This window comes from Berghia stephanieae, chromosome 12, assembly GCF_034508935.2.
Source record: "Berghia stephanieae isolate SIO BIC M18660-M18661 chromosome 12, UCSD_Bste_1.3, whole genome shotgun sequence".
Classification (NCBI taxonomy): domain Eukaryota; kingdom Metazoa; phylum Mollusca; class Gastropoda; order Nudibranchia; family Aeolidiidae; genus Berghia; species Berghia stephanieae.
In genome coordinates, this window is record NC_088371.1 from 20,118,489 (window position 1) to 20,138,802 (window position 20,314).

General features: G+C 37.1%; 1 protein-coding gene across 2 annotated transcripts in view; it reads right to left on the reverse strand.

Annotated features, from left to right (window-relative positions):
* The window catches only part of LOC144957521 (protein misato homolog 1-like), a 158,717-nt gene that overhangs the window by 113,590 nt on the left and 24,813 nt on the right, over positions 1–20,314 (reverse strand). The window contains exon 14 of one of the 2 annotated variants that reach the window (XM_078888851.1): positions 16,567–19,048. The exons of the other annotated variant lie outside the window; for it this stretch is intronic. Within the exon in view, the coding sequence (XP_078744977.1) occupies positions 18,849–19,048 (200 nt within the window). The 3' untranslated portion in view covers positions 16,567–18,848. Of the gene's footprint in view, positions 1–16,566; positions 19,049–20,314 lie in introns of those variants that run through there. 2 annotated transcript variants of the gene reach the window in all.

Sequence of the window (20,314 nt, forward strand, 5' to 3'; positions counted from 1 at the left end):
CGTAGAAAGGTCTTTACTCAAATGTGACCCTCCGCCTCGAAACGGTATTAAGTCGGATTTTTCAATTTTAAGTTTTTGGTACACAATCATAGCTTATATTATGCTTAAAATTTTGATACCAAATTTATAAAATTCTGATTATTCATTGCCCAACTATGACCGTTTGAAGTAGAGAGAGTGTAAAAACCAAGTTTTGAGAAAATCGACTTTGAAGTGAGGCACCGTTTTCACACATAATCAAATCAATGGGGCAAAGATAACTCCTCAGATACGGGCATTGAAAATTTGACGAGAATAGTAAAATTTACAGAGACGCCAATTTTCAATTTGACTCACAGGAATTTCAGACACCACTCGGAGGAATTTCAATACCGAAAGAGGAATTTCCGCACACACAAAAAAGGGAATTGGGATGGTATTTGGTATTGTGTTTACATATTGTATAGATCGAAATAGATAACTGATTACAAATATTTTCTGATATATGAGCACATTGCCAAATACAACCCCAAAGTTTCCTTATTTCAAGTGAAGAAAAGCTCCAAAACATAATGATGGTAGTGAGGATGATGTTGTGTTGGTGGTTGAAGTAGTAGTAGTAGTCGTAGTAGTAGTAGTCGTAGTAGTAGTAGTAGTAGTAGTAGTAGTAGTAGTAGTAGTAGTAAGTAGTAGTAGTAGTAGTAGTAGTAGTAGTAGTAGTAGTAGTAGTAGTAGTAGTAGTAGTAGTGATGATGATGATGTCATAATGGCTGTTTTAGTAGTAGTAGTGGTAGTGATGATGATGTGGTGGTGGTGGTGGTGGTGACTGTGGTTGTAGTAGTGGCAGTGGTTGTAGTAGTTATGACGATGTGGTGGTGGTGGTGGTTGTAGTAGTAGTGGTAGTGATGATGCTGTGGTGGTGGTGGTTGTAGTAGTAGTAGTGATAATGATGTGGTGGTGGTGGTTGAAGTAGTAGTGGCAGTGATGATGCGGTGGTGGTGGTGATTGTAGTAGTAGTGGTCGTGATGAAGATGCGGTGGTGGTGGTTGTAGTGTGTGTGTGTGTGTATGTTTGAGAGAGAGAGAGAGAGAGCTAAAAGTGCATCAAGTGATAAGTAGAGCAACACGAACTTTAAAAACCAACGAGGCTAAAGTTTGAGGTCAAAGTTTTTGTTATTAACTATTGTTGGCAAGTGCAGCCTTGGAAATGGTGGCTCTCTGAGAGAAAGTCAATTCTTGTTTTGAATATTTTACCGATAGTTGCTTTTTTAAACTTTAAATATATATAGCTTATCGTCAATACTTGTGTTGAATTATTATGTTTTCATGTAGAAAAATGATTGTAGTTTATGAAACAATCAAAAACTGAAATTTGATCATTTTGACCATTTCCACTTTAAAACCGGTTTTCTTCGTTTTCCAAATCCCGACTTAATACCGCTTCGAGGCGTAAGGTCACAAATGCTATCACCGCACCCAGGTGTAAATAGAATGTATATCTCAAGCCTCTACCTCGACAACCAAAGGAATATCGTCACATTAGTTAAGAGCTGATATTGTCATACTCAGATTTGTTTTGTATAGAAAAGAATTTGAGGAAAATTATTTGTGATCTTTATTGATGCTATGCATTTAGGTACATTACTCACAACATCTGCCCGCCGGCTATAATTGACTTACACACAAATGTGTCACCTTAAAATTTTAAAGTCTGATTGATAGAATTTAGGGAGAATTAATCATTAAAATGGCCGTCTAAAAACCATAGCAAAGAGCTGAGTGACATCAATTTCATTCCCTCTATAAGAACGTAAAATTTATATTTTGTGAGGCTATGTGGACTAGTGGTATGACACTCGCCTTCGAGACCGAAAGGTCCAAGGATCGAGTCTCGCTAGGCGCGAAGCACAGTTGAGTCGTTGGAAAATGCTCTTTATTCACGTTTTCTCATTGTACTCAGGTGAAAATGAGTACCTGGCTGTTAAGAGCGCTGTTTCCGTTAAAAATAAAAAGTTAAATCGCCTAGCATCCGTCATGGTTTGTCCTACATGGTATGCGTTGTTGTCGGCTAGGCAGCCTTTGTAAAGATTACGCGCATCTACAGCGCATTTCCATGCCTTCTCCATGCGATAATTTATTCACTCTCAAAGCAGGTCATTCAAATTCCCATGTTTTAAGACCTGGGTATAGTCACTAGGGGATGTCGTATGATTTAACACAACAAATGGACCCGCAACAGCCGACTTGGACAATAGAAAATGACATAATATGGATTCTTGTTACTAAGGGAATACATGAAATATTTTGAAGCGCATTGAACATTAACGTGGAAAGGAGCATTTTAAATATTATATTTCAATCACATAGAGTACAAGTAACCTGTTATACGCCTTTCTTTGTAACAGCACTGTTACAACAAGTGTCCTTTCGAATACCAAGGTACCCATAATCCACAGCTGAATTGAATGACCTAATAAGTGTAAAGTTTCTGACGCAAGGACACAATGTCAAACCGAGAAAATTGAGGTCAATGTCACCCATCCAACAACTGACTACATTTCTTTTACGTATTATCACAAAACATTAACCCAATTTGCACTCCAAGGCTACCAGTACCAGATGGCCAAACTTTCACCTGACCAAATGCGACTTCAAAAGTGGCTAAATAGAAAAGCATATGGCTTTCACCACTAAGACTGACCCCCTTAAACAAATTGAATTTTAACAAACAAAAAATTGAATAGACTAGGATTTAATTCACTGTGACAAAAATTAAATGAATAAAATTTAATACAAGAAATAAAATTTTATATTTGGCCACCCGCATGGCCATCTGGCAGCCGAGCTCGAGACGTCTGAGACACAAGCAAACTCTCGCACGCTTTTAAAAGGTATTTTGTTCATTGTCATGTTGTACAACGCCACTTCCACATCTCATTCATCTGCAGTGTTTCATTCATCCTGTTTTGTTGATAAAGGGGAAACCCGAAACGTTCTTTTGATCTATTCTTGTAATAAAATTGAAGCTTACAGTCAATTTAATATTATTTTAAACAAATCAAGGGGCAGCATGGCTCAGCGGTACGGTTTTTGCTTCCGAAAGATACAGAGTTCGATCACCCGCCACTGGTCTGTGTGGCCTTGAGCAAGTAACCTCGCCCTAGCTCAAATTGCGTCGCTGCACTGTGGCTGACACAACTCTGTCTACAAGAGACGCACAAGACAATGGCACTAAACATCCCGGGCATGCATTTAGTCATACAACAAGAACGCAACATTCACGGCAGCGTTCACTACGTCAAAGACAAATCAATAGTGACAATCAGGACATGACAATAAGTGAGGAGGAAATTCTCAGAATTGAAAGCAGACACTTCAATGTGATATCTGTCAACAAACCTCCACCAACGCCATTCAAGTGGCCAGTTACATCCACCACTAGTGAGAAACCAATGATTGTGATAGGTGACTTTTTAATAGCCACAGCACCAAATGGGGATACAATGAGAACAACGAAGATGGAGATACTGTTGAGGAATGGGCTGACCAATATAATCTGACACTCTTCTATAACGCATGAATAATCCTTTTCAAGCGCTCTCTGGAGAACAGGCTACAACCCAGACCTTGCATTTGTGTCTTCCAGACATGTCAAAAACTGTCGTCAACCCCATACCAAAATCACAATACAGACCTATCGCCATTGAGGTAGGAACGGTCATGTCTACGAGAACAAACATATTACATGAACTGTATTCGTGGACCTGGCAGCTGCCTATGACACAGTAAATCACAGGAAACTGCTCCTAAAGGTTGCAAGGGTAACTCGTAACACAAAAATATTTGCAATAATAAAATGCCTTATGTCAAGCCATCACTTTTTTGTGGAAATGGATGGAAAGAAAAGCAGATCACAAATGAACGGACTCCCTCAAGGATCGGTACTTGCACCTATCCTTTTCAACGTTTATACCAACGACCAACCTCAGTTTGAGAACATCCGGGGGTTTCTATATGCTGATGATCTGTGTCTTGCGTCCCAGGCCTCTGATTTCAAGACCATTGAGGAGAGACTAACGGATGTCCTGGAGCCACTCTCTGAGCCCACATTTAAAGAACTCACTAAATGCCAACCCAGGAAAAACTCAAGTGTGTGCTTTCCATTTAAAGAACCGCCAAGCCTAAAGAAAACAGGAAACTGAACATCTGTAATGGGAACATATTGGAGAAAACCACATTCCCCATGTACCTCGGTGTTACCGTAGACTGCACAATGTCCTTTTCTCAGAACACAAAGAAAACAAAAGCAAAGGTGGCCACAAGAAACAACTTCCTAATAAAAGAGGCAAAAACTTACATGGGGAGCAGATCCGAAAACAGTCAGGACAACTATACTAGCCCTCTGCTATTCATCAGCCGAATAGGTCTCACCAGTCTGGGCAAGATCCTGCCATGTCAAAATAACACCTGCCCGATCATTAGAGTAACTTGAAACCGACTGCAGTTCCAGTCCTCCATCGGCTGACTGGCATTGCACCTCCCCACGTTCAAAGAGCCATTGCTTCCAAAGCCCAGAAATATAAACAGAAAATGGACCCAAGGCACCCCCTCCATGACCACAGCCCAGTGACAAGTAGAGCTTCACGGTGGAAGAAAGCACCAACCCTGACCATGCAGCTGTATACAGGCGTTCCACATGGAGAGAGTGGGACAATCATGCAAATGAAGCTTTTGGAGATCCGAGAGAAGAACTGTCCTACGGAACTGAGCTCTCCATGAATGAATTGGTAACACTGAACAGCGCACGGGCAAAACTTGTGAGAACATCTGGAAGCATGAAAAAGTGGGGACTGGCTGAGAGTAGCTCGTGTACATGTGGATGCCCAGAGCAGACATTCTTAGAGAATGCCAGGATGGGCTCAGCTGCACTGACCATGACCCAAGAGTCTGTTCCCCAGATGCTGTGGAGTGGGTTCGGTGTTGGTGCGACAAGCTATGACGATGATGACTTGCAAAATTAATAAGTCTTACACCTTCCAACATATAAGTAAGATGACAAAGATTAGAATCTTAGGATGCTGATCTTTTTAACATCAAAGTACTTTTGTAACCTGGCACTGCTAACTTTTATGTGTAACCCAGAATGGAAAGTTATTACAAAAGACGATTGCAAGATATTGAGATAAATTGCTAGTCTATCATTGTGGTAGACGTATATGTATTACACTTACATATCCAATAACCTGTATGTTAACAGAGAAGGAAGGGCGCACAAGTGCATTGTAATTTGAAGTTGAGGAGTTGGAACAAAGTTGATTTGCATTGAGTCAGAATTCAATCAAGTCTTAGACTTAGATTTAAAGAAAAAAGCCCAAAGAATCTTTTTTAAAACAAGAAACAAAAAAACAAACCCACAGCGTGCACCAAAATGAATAAAAACAGGACAGTCTTTAAACTGTATCAATGGAAATCACATCTTGCATATACAAGACCTCTAGTGCTAATGTGAGGATTGGTTCTCAGTCTCACCCGTCCTGCTGTATCTGAGTGCCATAACACAACTTGTGAAATCCAAATAAATTAAAAACATATTATAAATTTATATCACATTTATTGTCATTTCATTGATATTCATGTTGTTCACACTGAAATTATTTTTAAAAATAGAGATATGATGTTTCTCCATTAAAGGTATGCTTGTATTCTCATCCTGTGAAAGATAAAGGAAAAAAAAAAGTAAAAAATTGATAATTATTACTGAAACTGTGTAGTTCCATTTTTTAAAATCTGTGATGTAAGAGCCTCAGCAAAAGCTTTGGTTAAGAAAGGTTCTGATTCAAGAAATGTACTTCTTAGGCAGAACATGCGATTAAACTATGTAGACGTTAGCACTATGGTCTTGCTTATAATTATCAAGTGCAGAAAGTTTGCCATTAAAATGATTATTTAATAGAATTTAATATAATTTGATTCGAGAAATGGAACACAAAGGAAGAATTTGCGATTAACCTGTCCAGACATAAGCATCATGGTCTTGTTTATAAAGTGCAGAAACTTTGCAAATAAATAGAATAAATAGAAAAGAATTTTATTCGAGAAATGGAATACAAAGGCAGAATTTGCGACTAACAAGTTAAGACAAAAGCGCCATGGTCTTATTTACAAAATACAGAAACTTTATGAATATTTCGAGAACTGTAGCACAAAAGCATCACTGTCTTGCATATGAAGTGCAGAAAGTTTGTGATTAAGCCACTGCATTATTTAATATGATGTTGCTGATAGATGAAACAATGCAATACAATTTTTTAAAATATGTTCTGCAACATCACATGGTCCCATCTATCAAAGTCTACTGCCATTACAAATCAGCTACATAAATGGATTCATCAGTACTCTTATCTTGTTGATAAATTAAATTATAAATATAGAAAAGGATATAATAAACTTTAAAAAATGATTAGAAAGTTAAATGATAGACAAGATAAGAGAGATCATTGCCTATTTCTTTTTAAATTTCTTATTCATAACCAAGGCAGCAGGTTTATTTTGCTATATTCTTCTTGACTTCCCTGTGTAAATGTTTCTTTCAAGTGTATAACAAGCTCACAGGGCATTTTTATAAAGAAACAGGAGCCAATTAAAATGGAGAGATCACTGCCAAAAATTACATAAGGATAGATATGCATTGGTTTTAACGTGTATTAGACACTGTCATTAGAAAAAAGTTTTTAAAAATCTTTACAAACTACAGTAGATACTGCTTTTCAAATTAAGAAACGCTCGAAAGCAAAATATGGTCCTATTTTCTTAATCACCGCTCTCTAGTCTCTAGATTATACTTGATAGGTCAATAAAGCTGAGACTGAGAGGTTTAATGAAGAATATATAATATAGAAGAAAAACATTAATTCCAATAAAAAAACAAAGAAGGGTCCATAATGATATATGAGGAACTCTATAAGATACAGTAACAAATGAAAGCCATTTTGATAATCTTGAAGGATATGACTCAATGATGATGATGATGATGATGATGATAATAATGATACTTCTTCCTGAATATAAATTGATTAATTCCCATGGTATAGGCAGGCCAATGCTTCCAGAACAATTAAAAGAATGCAGAGACTCATTCTTGTTGTAATGTTATTTAGATCTGAAATTTAAAAAAAAAAAGATAAGCGTGGCATCCTAAAGCATTTTCTCATGGTCCCATAAAAAGCAATATCATCTCACACAAAATCATAAAGTTGTTTTTTCATATGGACCAAACAATGAATAAAAGTTATAATTACCTTATTTTATAAATTATCATCATTGGATTTATTTAACTTTATATTTATTAATTAAATGACAATTCGAAATTAAGATAGAAATGTTTGAATGAATAACTGGATCTAACTCTTAGTAAAATGCAAATGTGCAACTTATTCAGAGTTCAGCAAGCACTTGTTACAGTATGTTGCTTCATGTTACAGGAAAAACTCCAGTTCCATAAGACTCTAAAGGACCAATTATTTCAAAGTAAGATGAAATACCATTTATTGCTTAAAGAAAGTTATCAAGCACTATTCAAGGTCTGTTGCTTCATGTTACAGAAACAGGAAAAACTCCAGTTCCATGAGCCTTATGACTCTAAAGAACCACTAATACCATTCAATGTTGAATATAGACATGACCTATTTCTTAATGGTTTGCTTATATTCAATAAAAAAACTTATAAAACATAATGGAACTGGAACTCAGATACCACAAGGTTGTTAAAATCGTTGGGTCAGGTCTAATTTTATCAGAGGTTGTTTGGCCTTGTTCCGTTTCTGAGCATGAATTTCTTAACATTGTTTTTATTTTTTTTTTTTATAAAAAATTATTGGGTTTTTTTCCTCTGTCTGTCTGGGAATAACCAATTTTCGTTATTGGCAGACCCTGTCTGGAAATAATCACAGCGATGACGAAAATATCAGAACGCACTCCCTGCATTTTACAATAAAATATGTTTTATTTCACACAGTTACCGACCAAATAAGGCGAAACGGCTTGGAAGATCCGAAACGTCATAGACATGTAGTTTGACACCTGCCAAATATCAAAGATGCGATAAGGGGTTGAGTGGGATATTTTCTTTTCTTTTTTTTTTTTAAATCTCCCTACCCTCCCCTTCCCCAGACATTCTCATTTTTCCACCACCCCTTCCTCCCTCTCTGCCATTCCTTCTCCCATCGACTCTCAGCAAAAACAATAACAAAAAGTCTTATGTGGCAAAAGCGGCTACCAACTTAAATCCCTCAAACAACACAAGATATCGAAAATCGGTGGCAGAGACCCTCTGCCTTTGTCTTGTTCCTTTTCCAGTCATGAACAGATAATGAGAGAATGAAGACCTAAAGATTGTTTCGAAATCTATTATCAGGTCAGGAAAGAGCGAGAGTCAATAAAATATGACAAGCGGTGAAAGCTACCCACCACGAAAGATGAGGATTAAAAAAAACAACAACTTTTGTTGAGACTGGTGTCTGCTTTTTTGTTGTTCCTTTCCGTTTTGTTTTTGTACAAGTTATGACTGACACACGTTCTAGACTGTAAACGTTACCCATAAAATGTCATAAATTACGAAAAGTGTGTTCTCTCATACAGTATTCGAATCACTCACTGAATGAGCATGAAGCAGACAGGATGAAGGAAACGTTAACTCTGTACTGTAAGTGAGAATCGGCGAGTGAAGCTGTACTGTAATGACTGACACTGACAGTGACAGTCAAATTGCGAAGTGAAATGTTAACAAATAAACAAAGCATTCTAAAATTATGCCAGTGAGACATCCAAAGTTAAATACCCTAACGCTATTATGGATTAACATTGAACTAAATCGTTTCCTGCTCTCAAAACCAATCGATACAAATTACAAACTCAAACACTGAAATTGGAATCTGCATGAGTGGACTGCCATTCTTTGCTGGTGATTAGGAACTTTAGCAGCCGGACAACGTTGCGCACAAAACAGGTATCCCGTTTTTGTCGTTCAAATTGTAGATAATACACATTCAGTTAAAAACAAACACGTACAAATAAAATTGTTATTTAGTTAAATTCTTTGTATATGGCTAAATTATTCCGAAAACCAGATTTCAAATAGTTCTTGTTTTGTTCACACAAGCGCATTGAATTTGGAGAATAGCCTTGACCGTGGTCTAAAAATAGACCGACAGTAATTTTTGATAAATTTTACCATATGTTTAATAAAAAATCAATATTTAGATATTATTTGACGCGCGATCGAGTATTTATGAGTATGTGTTTCTTTTGCCACCTAACAGCCATTTTAAATGGTTATTTTTTTTCTATAATTTACATTGGAAGGTGAGCTGTCAAAGACAGGAACATGTGTTTTGCCACGTGCTTCTGGATCTTTATTTACAAAGTTGCATCGTCTTGGACAGCTCAATATTATGATTCGTATATATAAACACATTGCCAAATACAGCCCCAAAAGTTTCCTTATTTCAGATGAAGTAAAGCTCCAAATCCTAATGGTAATGATTGTAGTAATGGTGGTAGTGAGGGTGATGTTGTGTTGGTGGTGGTTGTAGTAGTAGTAGTAGTAGTAGTAGTAGTAGTAGTAGTAGTAGTAGTAGTAGTAGTAGTAGTAGTAGTAGTAGTAGTAGTAGTAGTAGTAGTAGTAGTAGTGATGATGACGATGTGATAATGGCTGTTGTAGTAGTGGTAATGATGATGATGTGGCGGTCGTGGTGGTGGTTGTAGTTGTAGTAGTGGCTGTGGTTGTAGTAGTAGTGATGATGTGGTGTGGGTGGCTGTAGTAGTAGTAGAGATGATGTAGTGGTGGTAGATGTAATAGTAATGATGATGTGGTGGTGGTGGTTGTAGTAGTAGTGGTAATGATAATGATGTGGTGGTGATGGTGGTGGTTGAAGTAGTAGTGGTCGTGATGAAAATGTGGTGGTGGTGGTTGTAGTGTGTGTGTGTGTGTGTTTGAGAGAGAGAGAGAGAGAGAGAGAGAGAGAGAGAGAGAGAGAGAGAGAGAGAGAGAGAGAGAGATTTGAGCTAAATTTGTAGAGCAACATGAACTTGAAAAACTAATGAAGCTAAAGTTTGAGGTTAAAGTATAATTTGTGATTAGCTATTATTGGCAAGTATAGGAAGGTGTACATGAAAATTAATCCAGTGAGCGCAATTTATTATGTGTGTGTGTGTGTGTGTGTGTGCGCGCGCGCGCGCGTGTGTGTATGTATATGTTTGTGTGAAGAGAGATAGAGAGAGAGAGGAGAGAGAGAGAGAGAGAGAGAGAGAGAGAGAGAGAGAGAGAGAGAGAGAGAGAGAGAGAGAGAGAGAGAGAGAGAGAGATTTGAGCTAAATTTGTTTGAAGGGTTTTTACGGCGTTTGCAGCACTGGTTGCAGTAGTATTGGTGGTGATAGGGGTGGCGTTGTGGTGGTTGTAATAGTATTTGCAGGGATGGTGATATGGTGGTGGTGGTTGAGATGATGATGTAATGGTGGTTGTAGTTGTGGTGGCATAGATGGTGATGTGGTAGTTGTTGTAATAGTGGTGGTAGGGATGGTGATGTGGTGATCGTTGTAGTATGGTGGTAGGGATGGTGATGTGGTGCTTGTAGTAGTGGTGGTAGGGAATGTGATGTGGTTGTAGTTGTAGTGGTAGTGATGGTTGTAGTAGTAGTGATGATGATGTGGTGGTGGTGGTGGTTGTAGTTGAAGTACTGGCAATAGTGATGATGATGATGATGTGGTGGTTGTTGTAGTAGGAGAGGTAGTGGTGATGATGTGGTGATGGTGGTGTTTGAAGTAGGAGAGGTAGTGATGATGATGTGGTGATGGTGGTGGTTGTAGTAGTAGTGGTAGTGATGATAGATTGGTGGTGGTGGTTGTAGAAATAGTGGTAGTGATGGTGGTGGTTGTAGTAGTAGTGGTAGTGATGATGATGTGGTGGTGATGGTTATTGCTGTAGTGGTAATGATGAATGTGGTGGTGGTGGTTGTAGTTGTAGTGGTAGTGATGATGATGATGATGTGGTTGTGGTGGTAGTAGTAGTGGTAGAGATGGTTGTAGTATTAGTGATGATGATGTGGTGGTGATGGTGGTTGTGGTTGTAGTAGGAGCAGTGGTGGTGATGATGATGATGATGATGATGATGATGATGATGTGGTAGTGGTGGTTGTAGTAGTAGTGGTAATGAAGATGATATGGTGGTGGTGGTTATATTAGTAGTGACTGGAAAGGGGCGGGGGGTATCCTTGGAACATTTTAATCTCACCGGAATTTGACGGAAGTTACCCGTAACCCGAATTTTTTTGCTCCAGACCGGATTTTTTTCACGAGAAACCGGAGTTTTAGCATCACTGAATTCGGCACGAATACAAATGTTTGAAATAATCCAATCATTACTTTTGTAGTTATTCATTATTATGTAAAATGTCCTTAAAATAAATAAAACACACCAAAAAAAAGAATGCCGACAATTTTATGACATTGCTCACTGTTTGAAGAATTTTTGATATTTAAATGAAGAATCAATGAAATAAGAATTATTAATGTGACATTTTTGTCTTACTTATTAGAGGAAGTACGATTTCAAAATGCCAAAAGTTAGAGAAGGGTTTATAATTTCAAAGTAAAGTTTTGATACTATGTGAAGCCGGGTGGGCAGGGAAAGAAATATCAAGAAACAGGATGAGAGAGGAACAGAAAGAATGAGAGAGTAAAATACACACACACACACACACATGTGAGAGGGTGAGAGAGAGAGAGAGAGAGAGAGAGAAATAGAGAGAGAGAGGGAGAGAAAGAGAGAGAGAGAGAGAGAGAGAGAAATAGAGAGAGAGAAAGAGAGAGAGAGAGAGAGAGAGAGAGAGAGAGAGATGAGCGAGAGAGAGAGAGAGAGACTACTTGTGCATTATGAGGGCGGGAGGGAAATAGAGTAAAGATTGAAGCCTGACTGTATAACTGTTTGTGTGTGTGTTTGTGTGTGTGTGTGTGTGTGTGTGTGTGTGTGTGTGTTGTGCTTGTATGTGTGAAAGAAACAAAAGGGAGACGGATAGATTGAGGTAGACATGAAGAAAGGGATGGAGGCGGAGCAAAGAATTGTAGGGCTAGTTTAAGAAAGCATTCATTTGTTTCAAAGTAAGTCATAGTCAATCAACTGGAAACATATTGACCAATGAGATTGCAATTAAAGAAATGGGCTGGTCAAATTATTCATTGCATTGTTTCCATTTTGAGTCAGATGACAACTTGAGGAGGAGGGATTTGGGCTTATTGTGCAATGACTTAAATGAAAACTGTATTATTGAATTTCTCAAGTTTTTCTTAGCGTCCACAATGTTGATTGTCTAAAAGACCCCCCCCCCCCCTCTTTCAGTATACAAAGAAAGCACGACAAAACGAACATCTCTCTCTCTCTCTCTCTCTCTTGTTGTCCCTCTCTCCTTTTCATCTATCTAGCTATCTATCTATCTACATATCTATTTATCCATTAATAGGTCTGTCTCTCTTTCTACTGTTTGTCTATCCATACATTTGTCTACCACATCCACCACCACGGCATAACATAATCATTATCATCGCCATCACTAATACAACCACCATATCTCGTGTCTTGTTTGTTCTTTTGGTGTTGGATCTGCTTGTATTGTCTACAAATTTTATAATTTCCTTGTCTGGGTCACCATGACATTATTACGTGCGGGGGCGGTGTCAGAGTACAGGCGTGCTGCTCATAACGTTTTTAATCTCTTTTTATACGTGATTTTGCTTGTTTTGTTTATAAATTTATAATTTATAAAAACAAAACAATGAAAGAATGAAAACAAAATGTATTTTGTTTGAATACACTTTTCCTGACCGGGGTCACCAGGACATTACCAGTAAAACAATATTGCAATATTTTCTCTTTTCTCAATGCAAGTGACCTCCCCGCCCACAGAATGCTGTCTCCCGTTTAGCAAAAAAAAATAAAATAAAAAAGGCCTAGACAGAGCCATCGCAAAAATCAATTATGGTCTCTCATTCAGTCCAGAGTAAGTACACAAAAAAAGCCACATGAAAATGAAGAATGACAACAGAGAAACAAGGGGGTAACAGAGACAGTAGGAGACCTCAAGGTTTAACAAGTTTTGTCAATTCTTTTTTTTAAAGGTGTTACGGCGCTTGCGACACGTTTAGGTCATATCAGCGCCAGTAAAAGAAAAAAAAAAAGAAAAAAAAATGGGACCGAAAATAAAAATCTAGAATTACAGTTAAAGCACCCAGAAAATGTAAGCCAGAGGGGAATTGTATTAAATAGGGAACATATATGTAGATTCCAAGGGCATATCAACAATGTAATAGGCTTCAACAATCGTGACGTTACTTTCCTTGTAATGACGTATAGTAACTTGGTAACTGTTCTAATCTATCGGAACAATGGCGGACGCCCTTATGAAATATTTCTCCGACAAGCATAAAAGTGTATCCAGAAGAGAAAAACATTATAAATCTAATCATGTTTCAACTTTAATACATTATGATCACATGACATGTGAAAAATTTCTAGCCAGTATGAAGAATAAAAAGTACCGATTTTCTTTGTTTAGAACCAAGCTGCTCGTTGCTGGGCGAACGTGACATCAGACTGTTGAATCCAATTAGACTGAGATCACTCACGCGTCTCATCAAAAAACAATGCAAACAAAAAAGATAACAATCAGTAAGTAACAGATGGATGATCAAACAAGGAAAAAATATATCATCTGCCAAAACTAATGGTTATGTGGTCAAGTGGTATGACACTCGCTTTCTGATCGGAAGGTCCTGGGTTCGAGCCTCGCTCGGCGCATAGTTGAGTACTTGGAAAAGGCTCTTTACTCACATTCTCTCACCGTACTCAGGTGTAAAATGAGTAATGGCCGTTAACAGTGTTGCCTCTGTCGGGAAAAAAATGTAATATCGCCTAACAGGCTTCATGTCTCGTTCTACATGTTTTACGTGTTGCTGTTGGTCAGGGACCCCTTGTAAAGCGCTTTGAGCACGTTTAGTGGATATTGCGCTATATAAAAGCTCAAGTTTAATACATTTGACTGCTTACCTCACAACCAAGGTCCCCTGCCAGGGAAAGGACAAGACCAAGTAATATCATTCTAAGACAAAGACAGAAAGCAGCACAGAAAATACAAATAAAAGGATAGAAGAAAATTTTTTTGCTTTTATATAGCGCAATATACACGAAACGTGCTCAAAGCGCTTTACAAATGGTCCCTGACCAACAGCAACACGTAACATGTAAAACGAGACATGATGCCTGTTAGGCGATATTACAATTTTTTTTCCCCCGAGAGTTTGTTTTGATTTTAAGGGTTTTACGGCGCTTCCAACATATTAAGGTCAGTAAAAAGTTCTAGAATTACAATTAAAGCACCCAAGAAAAGGGAAGACAAAAGGGGAATTGGTTCAAATAGGAAACAGTTGTAGATTCCAAGAGCACACGATCAAAGTACTTAGTTTGAGATCACCTAAAAGTCTCATCCAGACGAAAGCACAGGTCCCCACTAAGAGGAACACACTCAAATGTTTACAAATCATATATAATACATAAACAAAACATAATACAGTGCATAACAAGAGATGATTTTCAAGGAAAAAAATATCATCTCCCAAAATTAACTATACATTTGACTGTTACCCTCTCAGCCAGGGCCAGGACAAAACCAAGTAATCTCATTCCAAGACAAAGACAGAAATCAAGTTGGAAAACAGATATAGGTGGATAGAAGACACAGTATTATTATTATTATTATTGTTATTATTATTATTATTACTATTATTATTAATATTATCTTTATAATTATTATTATTATTATTATAAAAACGAGCTTTTGAACTCAGATCTTCCGATCTGAAAGTGATATGTAATATGGCTAGACCAAATAGTCGCAGTATGGAAACAAAATATTTTGAATTTTTTCTCCAATAAATCTGATTCCAGAACTTTTAGGTAAGCTTCGACTGCAGATGAGATCTTTCCATAATCGTTGTATAAGTTGTTGTAGTAATTAGTTTATGCCAAGAGTATAAATAATTATTTGGTATGCTTTAATCATATATTTTGTTCCATATTTCTTTCAATATCAAAAGCTGATTCTAAAATATAAAATATTATAAATAATTACGTATTATCAAAACTGGATAAAGGCCGAAATATAAATTTCAAATTAATTCATTGACTATTTTCATCTTTTTGATATTTATCTGTATATGTCAACGTTTGGAAAAGGAAGAAACGATGACCACCCGTTGACAAGAAATGGTGGTGTTTCGTGTCACAAGTACAAGAGTCCAGCGAGAATCAAGGACCACCTCTCTCGACTCAGGCACCGGAGTGAAATCAAGGTCTTCCATTGCCAAACGCAGGTAAGCCATCACACCGCATCCCTGACTAGTGACTACCCGCATCACTTGGACAGAGTCGGGTCCTGGACCATCAGGAAGTGAGAAAGCCGTGATTATAGCAAAGTTAGAAACCGTATTAGATAAACATGGAAAATCGTGACAGACTGATGTGAAAGTATTTGCATGAAACTCTGTGGTCTAGTGGTATGGCAATCGCCTTAGATAGATAAATAGATAGAGAGAAAAGGGGGAGAGGGAGACTCTCTCTCTCTCTCTCAAACACACACACACACACAAACAGAGATAGGGAGAGAGAGAGAGAGAGAGTGAGAGAGAGAGATAGAGAGATAGATAGAGAGAGAGAGAGAGAGAGAGAGAGAGAGAGAGAGAGAGAGAGAGAGAGAGAGAGAGATGATAAAGTTTGGGAAGCATGCATTGCTTATGTAATGAGTGTTCTTCATAATTATTATTATTATTATTATCATCATCATCATCATCATCATCATCATCAGTAAGTGCCTCCCTGCCCAATATGGGAGGCCAGGAACCCCACCCAGTTTTTCCGATCGAGAGACAAAGCTGATAACGGCCATGTACAAGATATATATATATATATATATATATATATATATATGTATATATATATATATATATATATATATATATATATATATATATATATATATATATATATATATATATATATATATATATATATATATATATCACATAATAAAAGACAAATTATATATAAGGGAAAATAAATCATCTCCCAAAACTTACACTATATATTAGATTTGACTGTTGTCCACCCGGCCAAGGTCTCCGACCAGGGAAAGGACAAGACCGAATAATATCATTCCAAGGCAAAGACAGAAAGCACCTCAGTAAATAGAAATAAGGGGAAAGAAGACACGTGATTTGCTGCCAAAAAAACCCATCCACTGTCAAATTTGGGGGGAAATTTTAATAATTCATCAAGATTTGAAGTTAAAAAATTAATAATAATGAAAACTGGCCTGAATGCAAAACACTTGCTTTGTTAGTGTTTGACAGTCTTGTGTATGTGGTCATTATCAGCAAGACAAAAGATAAGGAAACTAACATTATGAGACACAACCGCATTCTCTCAATCTAAGAACGTGATTTAAAAAAACAAAAAACGAACAAACAGAAAAGCGAACAAAGAATGCATTCTTAAAATTAATTTATATGTTTTATTCAACAATTATTATAAAGCGATTTATTCATAAAACAATGACACACGAGTCTTACTGAGTTTTATTACATAATTCTGAACAAAAACTTTACTATGCCAACTTCTCTCTCTCTCTCTATCTCTCCCTCTCTCTCTCACTCACACACACACACACACACAAACACTCCCTCCCTTTGTATCTCCACTTTCTCTCTCACTCTCCAATCCAAACTTACATTCACACTGACACACAAACACACTGACACACAAACACACACACACACACATACAAAACATGTGAAAAGACATACTAACGAAAACCAATTCATACCTTTAAAAAAATTAACATGACCAATCAGAAATTATTTTTATTGTTAGTATACAATATATATATATATACTAGTAAAAAGCCCGCAATTTCGCGGGGAAAGAACTATTTCATTCGATACTGTACTCACCATCATTTAATGAGGGCAGATTGGTAAACAACGTTGTCTGTGTAATTTGGTATATCTTCGTTTGATTTTTCTGTGTGGCCCAATAATATATTTAATAATATATTCCCTCAACTAACCCCAAGAAAAAATTAAACCTAGTACCTTTAATTAACCCTAATAGGAAAAACAAACATCCTAGCACTTTAATAAGACTTACGACTAACCCTAATAGGAAAAAAAAATCATCCGATCTCGAGCTAACCCTAATAGAAAAAATCATGACAAATTGAATATATAAATGCCTGACAAAAGATCAAAGGTGAAAATACAAATTTAAAGAATACTGGGGATGTAGGAACTTTCGGAATGTCTCCCCTTTACTTAACTTATGGAAAAACAAACACCCTAGCACCTTTACTAAGATTTATGACTAACCCTAATAGAAAAAAAATCCTTCGATCCCGAGCTAATCCTAATAGTAAAAAAAAGAATCAAAATGACGACTGAAATACCTTCATGTGATCAAGTGAATAATATCACCATGAATGCCACGATTTGCTGAAAAATGCCAACACACACACACATGTATACACCACACACACAAACCCACACACACACACACACATAAACATACACGCAACATACTACTATATAACAACACTGATCACCGCTAAATCAACAACACAACGGAAGTAATAATAATCCTTGATGTCATAAATAGATGACGCAAACTGACAACTTTTTACAGTGACGAAATTGGTTGATTTTGGGACTGTTTAGTGTCGTCGGTACGTATTTCATGATATCTGTGTGACTCAACGAACATTCAAACTGACTTTAAATTATAAAAGGAAATCAAGTTATCTGTTTATCTATCTGTAAAAAATACATTTCTAATTTTCAAATCTTTCAGTAGAGTTGTGCACCGTATCAATTTTTTTATTGACTCAAATAAGCACAATGTTCTCCACAATGCTATATTTTTTAAAGAAAGGATGTTCTTTCCTGAATACATTTTCCAATCAGCAGTGGGTTTTTTTTTTTTTTTAAAATCATTTTGCATCCCTGATATATACATATGCAAAATGATTTTTGAAAAAAAACCCCACCGCTGATTGGACAATGTATTCAGGAAAGAACAAGAAAAAACCCCCAAAAAACCCCACTGTCAATAAGAAGCATTTCAATATGCATACGTGTGCTCTGCTGATAATGTTGCTTGAATGAGCGACTTAAAATCAATGATAACATCAAAAAGGGCCGATAAATGAAATCCCCAATCTCAGCACTTTGATAATGATAACTAATATAAGAGAATGAAAATACATTCACAAATCATGACCGTGGTTGGGGTATACAAAGGACAAATGAGCTTTTTAACCACATGTTTCAAAGCAGTCAAATCTACATATCTTCAATAATTGTTTAAAACTTGACTGGAAGCTCATTTCATAAAAGAACAAAGTCTGATATTCTCAGACACAAAAAAAACCTTTAATTCATTTTGCCAAAGAGGCTTGGCAACTGGGTTTTATTTTAGTTACAGAATTCCTGGTAACTAACCAGTTTTAATAAAAATCTTTATCAGCCTCAAATAAACAGGGAGAATTTCTTGCTACCTTGGACTGGATTCTGGGTAGTAACAAAGTGCTCTCTGTCGGAACTAGCATGCTGGACTGGAAAACTCAGAGGATTCGAGGGTAGAATGAATTGAATCAGTACAGATTCAAACACAGCCAATTGTGAAATTAAGAGTGCCATATATGCGAGTCGAAGGTTCCACCAATCAAATCGAGCTGCTGGGACTCCCAACCTGATCTTTAATTGATATCGTTTGTGTCATGATGCACTATAACATTCGCTGAGATCCCTTAAGTCTTGAAGAGTTTCTGCATAGTCGTCAGGGTCCAGCCCGGCCTCCATGAAATGTTGATGTTTAGTGATCGTCAGGCGCTTGGCACTTTCGCACAGTGTGTCCACGTAACTGTGGATGTCTGTACCAGATTGGAGGGATGTCATCATTGGTACGCTCTCAACACCTAAGGAGAGAGAGTGAGAGGGAAAGAGCGAGAGAGAGTGTGAGAGAAAAAAAATTTGAGAATACAAATGTGAAGAGAGGTGTCAACTCCACACAGAGAGATAGAGAGGGATAGATAGATAGATAGAGAGAGAGAGAGAGAGAGAGAGAGAGAGAGAGAGAGAGAGAGAGAGAGAGAGAGAGAGAGAGAGAAAGAGAGAGGGAAATAGAGAGAGAGGGAGAGATAGAGAGAGAGGGAGGGAAGAAGAGAGAAAAAGGAAAAGAGGTGGCTTGTGGGGAAAGTAGATATTAAATTTGAGGAAAAAGTGTGAAATCTATAATAACATTGACTGATGGCGGCATGGATGATGATTTAGTCATGATTTTATTGTTGATGATGCCCTAATTAACTATAATCATCAAGATCAGGGCTAAAGTTGATGGTGCTGACAGTGAATCTATTTTATTGGTAGCCAAAAACTAAATTAAGCTTTTATATAGGGCAAAATCCACTAAATGTGCTCAAAGCGCTTTACAATGGGACCCTGGCCAACAGCAACAGTTAACATTTAGGACGATGTTAGGCGATGTTACAATTTTTTCGGACAGAGACAACGCTGTTAATGGCCAGGTACTCATTTAACACCCCGAGTATGGTGAGAGAATGTGAGTAAAGGGCCTTTCCAAGGACTCAACTATGCGCTGATTGAGGCTCAAACCCAGGACCTTCCGATCCGAAAGCAAGTGTCATACCACAAGACCACATAGCCAGTAGTTGTCATGATGATAATGATGATGATGATGATGCTCTAGATGATTGTCATGATGATGATGATGATGATGATGATGATGATGATGCTCTAGATGATTGTCATGATGATGATGATGATGATGCTCTAGATGATTGTCATGATGATGATGATGATGATGATGATGATGCTCTAGATGATTGTCATGATGATGATGATGATGATGATGCTCTAGATGACTGTCATGATGATGATGATGATGATGATGATGCTCTAGATGATTGTCATGATGATGATGATGATGATGATGCTCTAGATGATTGTCATGATGATGATGATGATGATGTTCTAGAATAGGTTGCAGCAATGATGATAATGTGGTGCTGTTATAGTATATTATTGGATGTACTTTCCAGAGTAAAAGATAAACTCATGAGATTGTTTGATGTTATATTTTCTAAAATAGATGTTAAAATTTAAAAAAAAACATTTAAAAACCAAAAAAATTTCAATTTTTATGAGATCTTAAAAGGATCATT